General features: G+C 39.5%; 2 protein-coding genes across 2 annotated transcripts in view; both read right to left on the bottom strand.

Moving 5' to 3' along the window:
* Plce1 (phospholipase C epsilon 1) overlaps nucleotides 1-4460 on the bottom strand; it is a 371015-nt gene extending 366555 nt beyond the window's left edge. Inside the window, exon 1 of the mRNA XM_048801772.1 lies at nucleotides 2279-4460. The gene's annotated coding sequence lies outside the window, so the exon portion shown is untranslated. The remainder of the gene's footprint in view (nucleotides 1-2278) is intronic.
* Nucleotides 4461-4968: 508 nt separating this feature from the next.
* Slc35g1 (solute carrier family 35 member G1) lies at nucleotides 4969-14592 on the bottom strand. The gene is made up of 3 exons (XM_015500137.2): nucleotides 14296-14592; nucleotides 10164-10344; nucleotides 4969-8280 (listed from the first exon to the last, which is right to left on the bottom strand). The coding sequence occupies exons 1-3, from the start codon at nucleotides 14486-14488 to the stop codon at nucleotides 7542-7544; spliced, it is 1113 nt and encodes a 370-aa protein (XP_015355623.1). The 5' UTR covers nucleotides 14489-14592; the 3' UTR covers nucleotides 4969-7541.

The raw sequence follows: 14592 nt of genomic DNA, 5'->3' as shown, positions 1-14592 counted from the left end.
TTCACAATAGCAAGACTGTGGAACCAACCTAGATGCCCTTCAATAGATGAATGGATAAAAAAAATGTGGCATTTATACACAATGGAGTATTACTCTGCATTAAAAAATGACAAAATCATAGAATTTACAGGGAAATGGATGGCATTAGAGCAGATTATGCTAAGTGAAGCTAGCCAATCCCTAAAAAACAAATGCCAAATGTCTTCTTTGATATAAGGAGAGTAACTAAGAACAGAGTTAGTTTTGTGGATTGGTTTAGAAGATTAACATTAAATAGGGATGAGAGGTGGGAGGGAAAGGGAGAGAGAAGGGAAATTGCATGGAAATGGAAGGAGACCCTCAGAGTTATACAAAAGTACATACAAGAGGAAGTGAGGGGAAAGGGAAAAATAATACAAGGGGGAGAAATGAATGTCAGTAGAGGGGGCAGAGAGAGAAGAGGGGAGGGGAGGGGAGGGGAGGGGGGATAGTAGAGGATAGGAAAGGCAGCAGAACACAACAGACACTAGTATGGCAATATGTAAATCAATGGATGTGTAACTGATGTGATTCTGCAATCTGTATATGGGGTAAAAATGGGAGCTCATAACCCACTTGAATCAAAGTGTGAAATATGATATATCAAGAACTATGTAATGTTTTGAACAGCCAACAATAAAAAATTAAAAAAAAACAAAAATAAAAATTAAAAATTAAAAAAATGCTTTTTATGTTATTTTATGTAGGTACCATGACTTACCTAACCAGTACCCTACTGAAGAACATTCAGGTGAGTTCCATTTTTTTGCTATTACAAATAAGGCTGTGGTGTATGATCTCGTACATACCATTTTGTACTTAAGTAAGTGTACCTGTAAGATCAATTCTTCAAATGGAATTTCTGGGTTTTAAAAGAGTATGTGCATGTGTGAATTTGATAGATGCTGCTAAATTACCCTTCATAGAAGTTTTACCAATGTATACTGCAAAGTATTAAAGTCTGACTTTCTAAAATTCACAAAAGAACCACAACATATACATAGGATGTAACAGTGACAACTTACTCTGACCCAGTGGCCATGTGCCAGTTGGACTGCTTGGGTTTTATTGGCTATCTTTTGGGGTGGGAAATTTGAAACTCTTTTGTAGATTAAGAGTTGTTTAGTTTCACAATTCTAAAGTGAAACATCACATTAAGGATGTTTCTAACAAATCAAGTGTTATTTACTAGCTGTGTTTCAGACTGTCAGAACATCATGATGAAGTTAGGTTTGGTGATGGGTTTATTCTTTCAATATTTCAAACTAAATATATATGTGATATGTATATACAAGTACTTTTTTTTTTTTTAGTGTTGTGATCAAAGTTGGAGCCTCACAGGCTGGGCAAATGCTCTACCACTGAACTACATCCCCAGCCCCTAAAATATCTATTTAATCTGTGGTTCTCAAACTTTTGTTCTTAGACCCCCTTATTCTCTGAAAAATTACTGAAGACTCCAAAGTACTTCTATTTATACTGGTTAAATATATAGATGTTTTACCATATTTGAAAGCAAAATTGAAATTTAAAAAAGATTTCCATTACATGTCAACATAAATAACATTTTTGTAAAAATTAACTATTTTCCAAAAAAATTAGTGAAGAGTGGTATTTTATTTATATATATATGTGTGTGTGTGTGTGTGTGTGTGTATGTGTGTGTGTGTGTATACACACACACTGCAAATCTGGCTTAATAGATGACAGATGGATTCCTCTGTCTGCTTTTCTGTATTTAAGCTGTTGTAATATCACATGTCTTATAGCCTCTGGAAAATTCTACTGCATTCTCATGAGAGAATGAGAAACAGACTACTAACATTCTTAATATTATTATTAACATATTTTCATATTGTTTACCTCTGAAAGGGTCTTGAGGATTCAAAGAAGTCTCTAAACTACAATTTGAGAACAGCTGGTATAGATTAGTTTCATGATGCTTTATTGTTCTTATCCTCTAAATATTTAATTTTTGCTAAATTTATTTGTCATAGGCCAAGAGGCCTGTGAAACTGTTCAGAATTTTTGTTGATTTTCTTCTATGCTGAAGTGTTTGCTTTATGTAATGGTGATCATGTATAATTGGGTACATAAACATATTCAAGGCAGTTATGCTTCTTATACTTTTATTTATTTTTTTAGTAGTTTAAAACAATAACAATCTTTTTTCTCTCTTATAAATGTGAAGTTAGAGCAGAGCTCAGGAGATAGGGGAGGCTCATCTCTGCTCCACACAGCATTAGTTGGGGCAGCTCACCTGAGGGCTGAAGAATCCATTCCCAACATGCACACTCACATGGTTGGCATGTTGGTGCAGGCTGTCAGCTGGAGTGCAGATGGGTCCAAGTGCTGGGAACCTCCATTCCTCTCGGTGTAGGTCTCTCCACCTGGCCTAGGCCTAGGCTTCTTCACAGCAATGTGGCTGGGTTTCCAGGGGGAACATTGCAAAAAAGAAAAGGTTAGTCTTTTCCAAATTAAGGTGCTTAAAATTCAGTTCTAATATTAACATGGTAACGTTTGTTTCAGAAAACCTCAAATATAGTTGTACCATTAGTTTCTATATCTTTGGTATATTTTTGACACAGAGAAAGCTTAACCCGTAAATCATGGCCAAGTATATTCAGAACAAATGGTCAGGTATTTACATCCTGAGGTACAGGCTCCTGGCTGGTGATGCACTCCCTGGCCCTGGGCTTTCAGTCCCCAACTGCTGCACCATGGTGTTCCCTGGCATGGTACCTTGATGCTGCACTGTTCACTTGAACACGTTTTCTCCTGCCCAGGTCCACTCTGTTCGAATGTGGATCTATGCTTTCTTGACCCCAGCCTGGCAACTCCTCATGAATAGGGGCTAAGTTATTTACCTGATGGTTAGCTGGCTGGGGTTTCTCTTGGATGGTTACCAATGATGAAAGTTTAGTACAAAAGACCCTGGTTCTTTCCCTGAGTAGTGCTATTTCCTGAACTCAGTGGAACCTCTCTCTGTGGAACTGGGCTGCTATGGTATAACCTTTCTTGCTCTGCCTCAATACCAGATATGCCTGTTTACCCCTCTACCATAAATTGCACCCCCCCACCCCAATTTCCAGGAGGTGATGGGCAGTGCCAAGGTTCATGAGCTGTGAAATTCAGCTCCAAACTTAATGTTCAAATAGGCTAAAATTTGGATAGGTCTGACTTTTTGCATTACAGGGAATCCCTAGTAAGGCATCTTGCAAACATTATAGGTAAGTATGGTGGCTATATTTATTGAGGTAAGGCACCAAAAGAGCCATAAAAAGCATGCATGGGGTAGAACTCAGGTTTCATGTGCCCAAATGACACAATAACCAAATTCTAATGCCCACTGCTGACCACAGATCCATACACAGATCTGGGGTGTTATCAAGGAAATCTTTCTTATCACTAGATTACTCTCAAGAAGCTAATTAATATTTGGGGGAACAGAGAAGAGGCCTGAAGAATCATCAGAGGGAAGAGAATAGTGCATGGGAAACACAGATAATCAGACCCATTACCCCACTCAGAGCCAAGCACAACTCCCACAGAGAACTAGCCAACTGGTGACATGGCAACACCTATGCATAAACTAAAAGGAGCAGTGGCATGCAGCAGTTCTCCATGAGCCAACTGGCCAGGAAATAAAAGCTACCCAATAACAGAATTCTGTGCTTGGAGTCAAGGGGGTTTGCATTCTGACATGGTGAGGCTGTTCACCATACCCAGGGTAGACATCATTTTGAAGAGGAGAGTGAATGATCAACACTACAGTATTAACCACAGTTCAGTACTCCATGTTTTTGTCCTTTTGGTGTACAAGTCTATGGCACTCACTTGTAGGATGGCTTAGGTGAGTACTGTATTTCTGTGTAACAAATGAGGAAAACAGGCCCAGGTACATTAAGTGAGTGCCTGATTGGAAAAAGACAAAATCACACTCAAGTCTTACTCCTAATCCGGTGCTTTGACCACTGCTCCAAGGTGGATTATGTGGGTGAGAAGCTGGAGGCAGTGGAACAAGCAGAGCACTGGCAGAGCCACTGCCAGAGGCTGACAGACTTCACAAGGCAAATAACAGAAGGGGAGGAAAGCAGGGCAACCACAGAGGGAGGATGCTACTGACAGATGTGGGAGTTAGTGGGAAGACTGGCACAAGTATCAAGTTTGTGTTGGGAGGAGGGAAATCAGGGTGGAGAAGTGGGAGCAGGGCCAGATGAATCACTTTGATATGAGGGTGGGCCGAAGGCACCACTGTGGCTTCATGAGAACCAGAGTAACAATCAAAGTGGGGCTTGGGGAGATTAATCTAGCCTGGACACAGGATCAGAGTGGAAGAGTTGAAAACAGGCAACCCCAAATGTCTTCTTTGATATAAGGAGAGTAACTAAGAACAGAGTAGGGTCGAAGAGCATGAGAAGAAGATTAACATTAAACAGGGATGAGAGGTGGGAGGCAAAGGGAGAGAGAAGGGAAATTGCATGGAAATGGAAGGAGACCCTCAGGGTTATACAAAAGTACATACAAGAGGAAGTGAGGGGAAAGGGAAAAATAATACAAGGGGGAGAAATGAATGACAGTAGAGGGGGTAGAGAGAGAAGAGGGGAGGGGAGGGGAGGGGAGGGGGGATAGTAGAGGATAGGAAAGGCAGCAGAACACAACAGACACTAGTATGGCAATATGTAAATCAATGGATGTGTAACTGATGTGATTCTGCAATCTGTATATGGGGTAAAAATGGGAGTTCATAACCCACTTGAATCAAAGTGTGAAATATGATATATCAAGAACTATGTAATGTTTTGAACAACCAACAATAAAAAAAAAAAAAAGAAAGCAGGCAACCCAATGAGGGCACTGTTGTGATAAACCAGGGCTGGGGTAAGTCTTAGACGATGATGGAAATGGCCAAGGAAATAATAAGGAAACAATGAATTCACAAGACAAAAATAAGATATCCCAGGATTTAGTAACAGATCAGCCATGAGAACCAAAAGTACAGAGTTTAAAACTTCTACAACCTCTGAGGGTCTAGAAAAATAAAGGGCTTATTAGAACAGAAAATTGGTGCCTTTATTTTAGAGATGTCAGAGTTGAAGTGACAGTGGAAGACGGACAGATAAACAACTTGAAATTTGAGAATACATGCCAGCTATATAGCTAAAGGTCAATCTTCTGCAGAGAAGGACTTTTGAAGCACATGATGAAAATGAGAAATGTTATTTTACATACAAAATTTTCTATAATCATGAAAATCAACATATAGCTTTCTTTCATATGATTTTATTACTTATAAAAACAAGTTATGAAAAATATTTTCCTTTTAGAGATATAGAAACTACAATCTTTGCAAAAATATACACACCCATAATTGTTACAACACATAGCCTTGTATACACCTTGGACATTAGAAGTGTTTAAGAATCATACCCTGTAAAAGTTGGAAGAAGAAATGTTTTCTTTAACTTTAGTCATATATGGTGTCATTCAAGTACTAAAGCCACACAGTTGAAATAAAACATGTCTTTAGAATATAGGTCCAAAGGGATTTAACTTTCAAGATCCTATAGATTCTTTTATTTTGCAAGGTAGAAAACTGGAATTAATCCATCTTAGGTAGCTCCAGGTGTGGTTCATTTTCCCTATATTTTTTTCATGACACTATGTGGGGGGAGGCCATGAAAACCCATCTTGGGCAGATCTCCTCTCTGTCATCTCTAATCTCTACGGAGCATGGCTCCTATATGATGATTTCTAAGATACTTTTGAGCTCAAAAATGCTCAGATTTTTAAATTATCCACAGTACTTTCAAAATGATACTTTCACAAGTTTTAATTCCAATATTGCAAGTTAGGTAAAAGTTGATTGAGCTGACTCACCTAAAGAGAGACTTCATTTAGCATTTGTCAGGTGAAAAGCATTAGTTAACTAGATATCCAAAAGCCTAAAGTTCCCTTTTGGAATTACTGGAAAAGGTCTTTTCTCACCAAAGCATAAATCCCAGAAATCAAATTCCTTACTTTGGAAGAATTGTAATGAGAGGGTGGGAAAGAACCTTTAGCCTTTCTACTCAACCGCTTAAGATAATGATAGATGATGTATCTGACACAGTAAGCGTTGGAGGCCACTAAAGGTTCATGTGCATGTATTTCCTATATTGGGACTAACCTGCCACACTTTCCTAGATACCCAATTCTTTCTTCAACTGGAGAATATTGGCCAGAAGATGCTCCAGATAAAAAAAATGTATTCTTTGAATTCATGATGTATCGTGGTGCAGCTTGATAGTTAACATCATGCTGAAACACTAGAACTTCCCAGTGATTTTTTTTTTCTATGTAAGAAACTATAAAAGTCAATGAACTGTGGGGTTCACAGGTCATTACATTTAATGTATAGCATAAGCATTATTACATATAATCTCATAAAGGAAAAAAGACTAAGTTTAATAGTAGAACTGCATTTTTAAAAGTTACTTAAAGTCTATAGTCCAAAGATAGTGATTCAGTAGGTAAGGGAGATACCTATTAGGATAAACCTAATGAAACTGAGTGTTGTAAGTTAAAATAGTAAAATCTTGGCAATATTATAGGTTTCAACCTAATAAGATCCTGAGAAAATTTTATTTGGCATCACACTATAAATTCAAGGAGAATTTATAGAAAAATCACATCTCAAGTGAGAAGAAAACACTTCAGGATAGAAGTGTGCACACTGATCATGCCAAGATTTTGCTCTTGTGATTTAAAGACTGGAAATCTTGGAATGTTTAAAAAAAAATAGTGCAGTGTCAAAAAAAAAAATAATGCAATGTCAAAAAACAAAAAAGAGGACAGAATTATAAAATGATATCTACAGTTGCTAATGCCAATGAAACAGAAAATTACTGACCAAATTTGGTCATTTAAAGACTTTTTAAAGGTTACATATAAAAACTCCACCATCAAAATGAAAAGGCACAAATGAGTTAAAAGTATGATTGGTAATCATTTATAAAATCCTCAAAAATAAGGCCAATTCATTTGACTATTAATACCAATAAGTAGGCACCTATACCAAACTTCAGTTTTGGCATCCTAAATGGAATTATGTTGCAAATGAATTGTTAACATAATACTAATGATAGCAGCATTATCAATAAGTTTCTTAGGCTCTACACAGCTAAAATAATTTCTAAAATTTCCCCACTCAAATCCCATCAGTACCAAAAATATGTTTAAAAATTATATATTATTAAGAGTCATAAATTTTTTTGCAGTTTTTCTTCAAATAATGAGCTCTCTTCTCATCAAGGCCACCTCAACAACAGCAAAAACAAAACAGAAAACTACCAAAAAATTTTGCTAGACTACCCAGGCTAGCTATTCTTAATTAAAGACATACCATATCCAAAAATGGTACTTTATTTATGAAATTTATTAAATATAATCAATTAATAATTGCAAATTTCCAGGTGTGTGTGTGTGTATTTGAAATGGTTGATGGTGTACTTGAAAAAAATATCAATTTCAGCAATGATGCTTCATTTGGAACTCTGGAACCATCTACGAATGGCTGCTCCAGCACTACTGGCTACTACACAGAAAGCACCACCCACTGTCCACCAGCTTGGTATGTCATTAAAGAAAATAATTTGAAAGATAAAAGCAAAGACCACATCCATTGTCTTCATTAGTGCTACGGGTCCTGCATTTTCTATTTGAAGTGCTTTTGTGATAAATATCTGACCCCCCAAACCAAAGAACCCAATGAGTATAAGAAACAGCCTGTCCAAGCCACAGTAAGGCACACTCCATTCTCCTATTATAAAGAGGACGATGATGCTTTCAGTGAGGCCAAGTATGACATAATACCAAATGCTCAGAAAGTAGTCCACAGATTTTCCCATTTTTCTTAGGATAACTAGAGTCACCGCAGCAAACACGGCATGTCCGAGTGCCGCAATCATTCCCTTAAGATGGACTGAATAGCTTTCTTCCATCCCCGAAGTGTCGGAACCAAACAAAAATGGTGGTCTCACGATAAGGATCACTCCAGTGATTGTGAACAAGGTGAAGAAAGCATCCCAAAGGCTATACTTTTCCTTGAGAAATATCCAAGCAAATAGAGATGTAAACACTGGGCAGCTAAACGTGATAACTGTGGCATCTGCGAGGGACGTTGTCTGGAAAGCATAGTATATAAGGATCATGGCAGTAGAACCAAAGACTCCTCTGAGAATGAGGAAAATTCGTTGACCTTTTGGACCTATAAACCCAGTTCTGTAAATTCAAATGAAGAAATGCATATTAAGTGAACTTGGTATTTGTTTTTCAAGCAAAATGTGTAAACATTTCAAAAGTACTAAATATCAAAAGGGAATAATAAATTAATCATAATATCTGCCACTGAATATTATATACCTTTAAAAAATGTTTTTTAAGTATAGCTAATGACATTAAAAGTGTTCACAGTACAAGCAAAAATAGCATACAAGAATCTCATAAACAACATAAATCAGTAAATATAGATATTATACATACACCTATAATTTTTATGTTTGCAAAAAAGATAAAAAGGAAAATAGGTTGGATGTTAATAGTTATACCTTAGCAGGTAGACTCATAATTTTCCTTATTTTCTCCAAAATTTTTATGATGAAAATGTGTCATTTTTATAATAAATATAATTTCAAAATTTATTAGCACTGTAAAGGGAAATTTGATCCTAGCGAATGTGCATTCTCAATCTCATGAGTTTTTCTATAAAAGTTGAAGCAAAGTGAAAATTTACTTTAGCCACTGAATGTGAAACAACTTTTTGTTATCCTTATGACAAAAGAGTTAAAATACATTACAAAAGCATGTGTAGTGTTTGGATAATATCCGGACAGCTCTGGATATTCAGAATTAGAAATCAAAGAGTGGCTACCCTCGGCCCATTTTTTGAAAAGCCAGGAGTTAGTCTTCTGTGATAGTGAAACATAAAATGTGTCAAAACAGATTAGGGCCAAAGATTTTAAGAAAACTCTTGTGACAATATTTTCATCCCAAAACGGAGAAGGTGGTTATGTTAGGCTCAGAGTTCTGTTGCCACTAGTACAAATTTCTTATCTTATCATCATTTATTTTCTTAAGTTATCAAGAGTTGCACATATTCACACTGGAAATCCTGATAACATTTATCTTAGTAGATTTTCACTTTTTGCAATAATTCCTCACTCAAGACATGGAGTGAAACTCTTCTAAGTGAATTGGCATCATGTTAGGAGACACAAGGAGACTTAGGTGGCAAACGGGTAAAGATTTTAATTTGGGGTTTAAGCATCTCTGCCCATAGACAGGGAGAGCCAGGCAGCCAGCTAATACGGACCCACTGGCCTCTCTCCCAGGGTTCAAAGTACACTGGGGTGTGTGTAGGTTATAACAACCTGAGAACACATGATTTAATCCTGGGGAGAATGGGGGATTCCACAGGGAAGCCAAAGAGGTATTGGCAGGGATGGAGGGATGTGGGGGGAACAGTGAGGGGACAATAAATATAGTGTTCATATACTGTTATGTTCTACATACACAAAGCACTCTGACCTAGAATAAATCTTACTTGACTCTTGCAAACCACCTTGCAGGGCGGAAGACAGAGTATCATTCCAAAGGAGGAAGCTGAATACGAAAGTAGCCAGAAAGACCTTGTTCAAGGTTATCCTTATCCTTATCGCTTTCTGGGGAAGACCTAAATCTTAAACTACTATGGCCTTGTGCCTACCCTGGTAAGAGAGCAGCCTGTTTCATTTAAAGAAACCTCTGACTCTAGGAGACACCACTACTTCCTTACCTTTACTTTTTTCCTTCCAAATACTAGTGATGCCAAAGGGAAGAAGGGAAGGTGGTACAAGGTGAGGGGAATTATATAGGGAAAGCCTTATTTTCAAAGCGGGGTAGTGGTGGTGAACGACTCTCTCTCCTCCTTTTGTGGACATGTGGTAAGCGCTTACAACAGCATCTTGTGTGGATAGATTCATGTGCCTTTTTACTTATCAGAGCTAAGGGGTATAGAAACTGGTAAATCTATGATAAAGCAGATACTGTAGAGAAAATAAGGCAGGTCAAAAGATTGACATACATTTATTAATAGCTTCTACTTTGCAGCTTTAAGAAATACTTACTTTCTGTATATTAAGCAAGGGATAATAACTAGCACTTGGAACACACATCGAAATGCACTAATTTCTACAGCATGGACGTCTTGTACTTTTTTAACAAATAAAGAGGCCACTGAGAAAAGGAAGGCAGACAATAATGTGTAAAACAAGCCAAGTCCAGGACAGGGTGCTTTCTTCTTGGTTTCTGAAAAAGATTAAATTCTGGTTAGTCCTTGCTTCCAAGTGTACTTTTTTTTTTTTTTTTAAATAATTTGCACTTAAAAATTGAGAAAAATGGAACTGTGTCAATGGCTAACAGACTACAAATACTTCCTTCTAAGCATATCCATTTTTTGGACCTGTACCATTTCCCCCATCAATTATGAAGAACCCCTAGATAAGGGCAACAATTTAAACCATTTAAAAAATACTGTTTCACCCTATAAAATGGATTTCCTTTGGCTTACTGAAGAATCACCCTCTCTTACAAGTCACGAAGCAAAAAGCTTGCCAAGGCAGTGAGAGAAATCTTCAAGAAACACTTGTCAAGATGGAAGTGAAAAATACTTCCCCTCTCCCTAGTGAACATGGCTTTTTGAAGAAAGTGTTCTTTTCTGGAAAACAGTTAATAACAGGGTTATCTGATCATTTGTTGATTTGGTGAGCCTGTGAGCTCCTCCAGGGCTAGGATCTCAGCTATCCTGTCCCTGCCTGGCAGATGGAAGACCCTGAATAAATATTTGGTGAAATCAAAGAATATGAGAGAACTTCACAAAAGACTTAAGAGTCTAACATGACTGGCAACAACATAACATGGGAAGGTTCTCTGTTGTGGAATCCTGAACTGTAAATCACATACGTAACATGGTTCACGACTCATCTTTCCAGTTGAGGGCAGGGGCTGCAGGGTCCCCAGTGCCCTCTGACTCCCAGGAGTTTTGCAGAGACTCACTTCATCTAATCCTTATTTCTTTGCTTCATCTGAACCAGGAAACTTGTGCTTTCTCCAGAGCATCCAGTGTTCAATCTGCTAATGACAATCTGTGTTTAGCCCCTTCTTGTCTTAGTTTCCTGTCACAGGAGTAGAACCTGCTTTCACTGTCACTCCTTGGTCAATGAAAGCAAACAGAGCAAGGTAAGCAGAACACTCCCTAAAAGACCACACACTGAGGACAAGAAGGAAATACAACTGACTGATGTCAGTTAAGAGCACACTGAACATGATGAGTGTGTGAACATGTACAATTTGCTGGAAAACTAGGATTATCATTTCAATCTAGGAAGGTACAATGTGTTACTCAGCTATAGAACACTATTGCATAACAATGTTTTTTTTAAAATGTCCTTCTCAACATCCTCATGTCAGTTAGATACCTTTGCCCACAAGTGACTAAAAATCAAGACCAAAGTGTGATGATGCAGTCCTTCCGGGGTCACTGTATAGCCTGACCTTTGTAGTCAAAGATACCCCCTCTCATCAGAGACCTCCACTCTTCCTCTTCTGCACATCTGGAGAGACTGCTTTGAAGCTAGCAACCATTAACTCTTATAGGTGCCAGAACCTTCTATGTTCTATTCTGTCCCTACATATTCAAATAGTGCAGAAGTGAACTGCATATGCCCACTCAGGCCATGAGAAGGAAGTTTTAGAGGACTTCCAAGTTAAGTACCACAAAATGCATGCCTTGCCTGTGGTCAGCCTTGGAGTTTAACTTCTGAAATTTCAGAATTCAGATCCAAATAAAACAGTTTTTCTTAAAAGCAACCCAGCCCACGATACATAGAAACTGTACCCTCAGAACAGAATGAGAAGGTCAAGGACAGAAAACATCTCCCTGCTCTATAATTCAAGGATGTCCTCCAACCTAAACTTGTCAATTTTTCTCCAGGAAAATTTCAGCTTAACATGATATTTAACTGTTTTAAAAGGTAATTTTACACTCTTGGCTCTGATGATCTTTCCCTTTAAAACACATACACACTTTTTTTCTTTAAACCTATAAATACTTAAGGCTCATGTTTCCGGATTGGACAGGACAGATGTTAGAAGGCTTAGCTGAATCTGATTATTTGTTAATGAAGGTGAGGGATGAGGGTGAGGAACGGGTATACTCAGGCAAACCTCAGTCTTTTACTGAATAATAATTTCAATTCTGTCAATGGAGATGAGCAACAGGGTGGGATAACCCAGAGAGGTGTGTGCTCATGTAATGTATTTCCACGAGCACATGGAACATATCCAATAATGTGGCAACCCTAAATAATTCAAATTAAGTAAGTGTAATTTCCCAAAGGAAACTGAAAATTTGCTCAGCTCTTTGAGCCTCTGCTTTAAACTGGTGATCACAAATCTGGTTGGGAATTAGAATCCCCTGAGTAACTTTAAAAAACTCAATTCCCAAGCCCCACCCCAGACCCACTGAAACAGAACCTCTGGGGCTGTAAAAGCTCCATTATTTGAGGACCACTACTGGTCAACAGAACTCACTCCTTCCAGGAAGATACAAGGCCCAGTACTAAGCCAACTTCTCCCTGCTTCAGCCTAAGATCTACATTATTCCTGAAGAAAGCAAAAAGATCTCTTAGGACAGCTGTATACTGTCTGTTAGGGTCATGCAAGAATGCAAGAAAAATGGGTAAGAATTCTAACCTGAACTTGAACATCAACATTGTTAAGATAACTACTTAGATAGAGTCTAAAAAGGAGACAGTCAAAAAGTTCCATGACAACAGTATAGTGGTTTAAAATACTTTTTATGACAATCTTCTTTTCAGATTGTTATCTGATTGCCTTACAATAACTATTACTAAGTCTTATTGTTAGGAATTTTCTTTGAAGTTAAAAGACACCACAAGATTCTTAGGTGTGCTCAACACAGGTTTGTCATTTTGCCATGTGCTAAGTATTCCTTGTTGATTCACAAAGAGGAAATGTTCATGACTTTGCAAGGATTGACTTAGGATTTATGACATTTAGCCACTGGCTGATAAGGTGAGAAACTGACCTCTTCAAGAGCTGCTCACTGACCAATTTGAGGTAACCTGGCTCTAGAGGTACCAGTGCTTGTATAAATGACCAAAAATCGGACAAGTTTCTATGAGCACTTAAGGAAGAAATGGAGCAAGAATCATCTTCCAGGGCTTGTCTCTCTAAATTGGGTAAAGTGCATACAGTGAGGAGGTAAAATTGAGGCAAAATTAAGATAAAGGAGATAAAATTAAGAGACATAGAAATCCCAGGTCACATTTAAGGGAGGAGATCCAGGAGATCTGGGGATGCAAACATTATAACTTGGTCTTAAAACGAGACCTCACTATGTTTCCTTCTAGGAAGCTGTGCCAGTGGAAAGGGCCTTGGGCTGGGTCTTTGACAAGCTGGGATCCTAAAGCTGGTGCTGCTCAGACCTGCAGTGTTTCACACAGTCAGACCTTGGAAGAAAAACAAAAACAAAACAAAACAAAACAAACTCTCCCCAAATCCTCACTTTCCTGGAACTCACTTTTCTTCTTTGTCAGAGACCAAGGGTTGTCACAGGGTAGAGGGGGGTGGGGTGCGGAAGGGGTTTCCTGTCTTTGAGGACTAGGAAATCCTTAACAGGGAGTTTTGCATAAGTTGCTAAAAAGTCCTCCTATTCTCCAAAGGTTAAGCACCAATGGTCCTACTCAACTTTGCCTTTCCAAGAGTCTAAGATTCTGGGACAAACACTTTTTTGGAGCAGACATGCTTTTCAACTTCCTCTTCGAGGAGTCGGGTTTAGGACCGAGATAAGTTTTTGAGGGTCAGCTTTCTTCTAACCTCGGCCTTGGCCTCTCTCGCTAACCTCCCACCTTCAACTTCCTCGGGGAGGGCACAACAAACAGCAATCTGACTCCAAGGTCCTGCCAGCAACACTAATTACAGGAGGAGCCTTAGAATCCGCAAAGGGTTGCGAACACAATCAGAAACTTTCTCCAGTCTTGGCGCCGGCGGGGGCACGGAGGGGCTTGTGCTTTGCAGCCCCCGGGTGACAGCTCGACGGTCTTCCCGGGCGCGCGGCGGAATGCTGAGGGAGGCGCGGTGGTCACTGTACTCTGTCTGCGGAGACCCCAGCCCCAGCCCGCCGGCCCCCGCCCGGCCCCCAGGTGAGACCCGCGCCCGGGCCGCACGCGCACTCACCGGGCTCCGCGCGAGAGCAGCACGGCGAGGATCTGCAGAGCCAGCATCTGCCGCCTCCGGGTGCACCGGCTGCCTCGGCGTCCGCAGGCTCCTCGCTGGCGTTCGAAGGCGCGTGGTCGGTCAGCTGCAGCCCAGACTCCAGAAGCTCGGCAGGCTCCCCGGCGCGCTCCTGGGCGCTCTCTTGGGGCCCCATCTCGTGGCCCAGGCTCTCCCGGCGGCCGGCGCGCCGTCTGGCGCCGACAGCAGCCGCTCGGCTGCCCTGTTCTTCCGGCCGGCGGTGGCGCTCCTGCGCATGCG

This window comes from Marmota marmota, unplaced genomic scaffold (genome assembly GCF_001458135.2).
Source record: "Marmota marmota marmota unplaced genomic scaffold, marMar, whole genome shotgun sequence".
In the NCBI taxonomy this organism is placed as follows: Eukaryota; Metazoa; Chordata; class Mammalia; order Rodentia; family Sciuridae; genus Marmota; species Marmota marmota.
The sequence above is the reverse complement of the archived record's forward strand: the minus strand, read 5'-3'. Positions and strand labels throughout refer to the sequence as shown.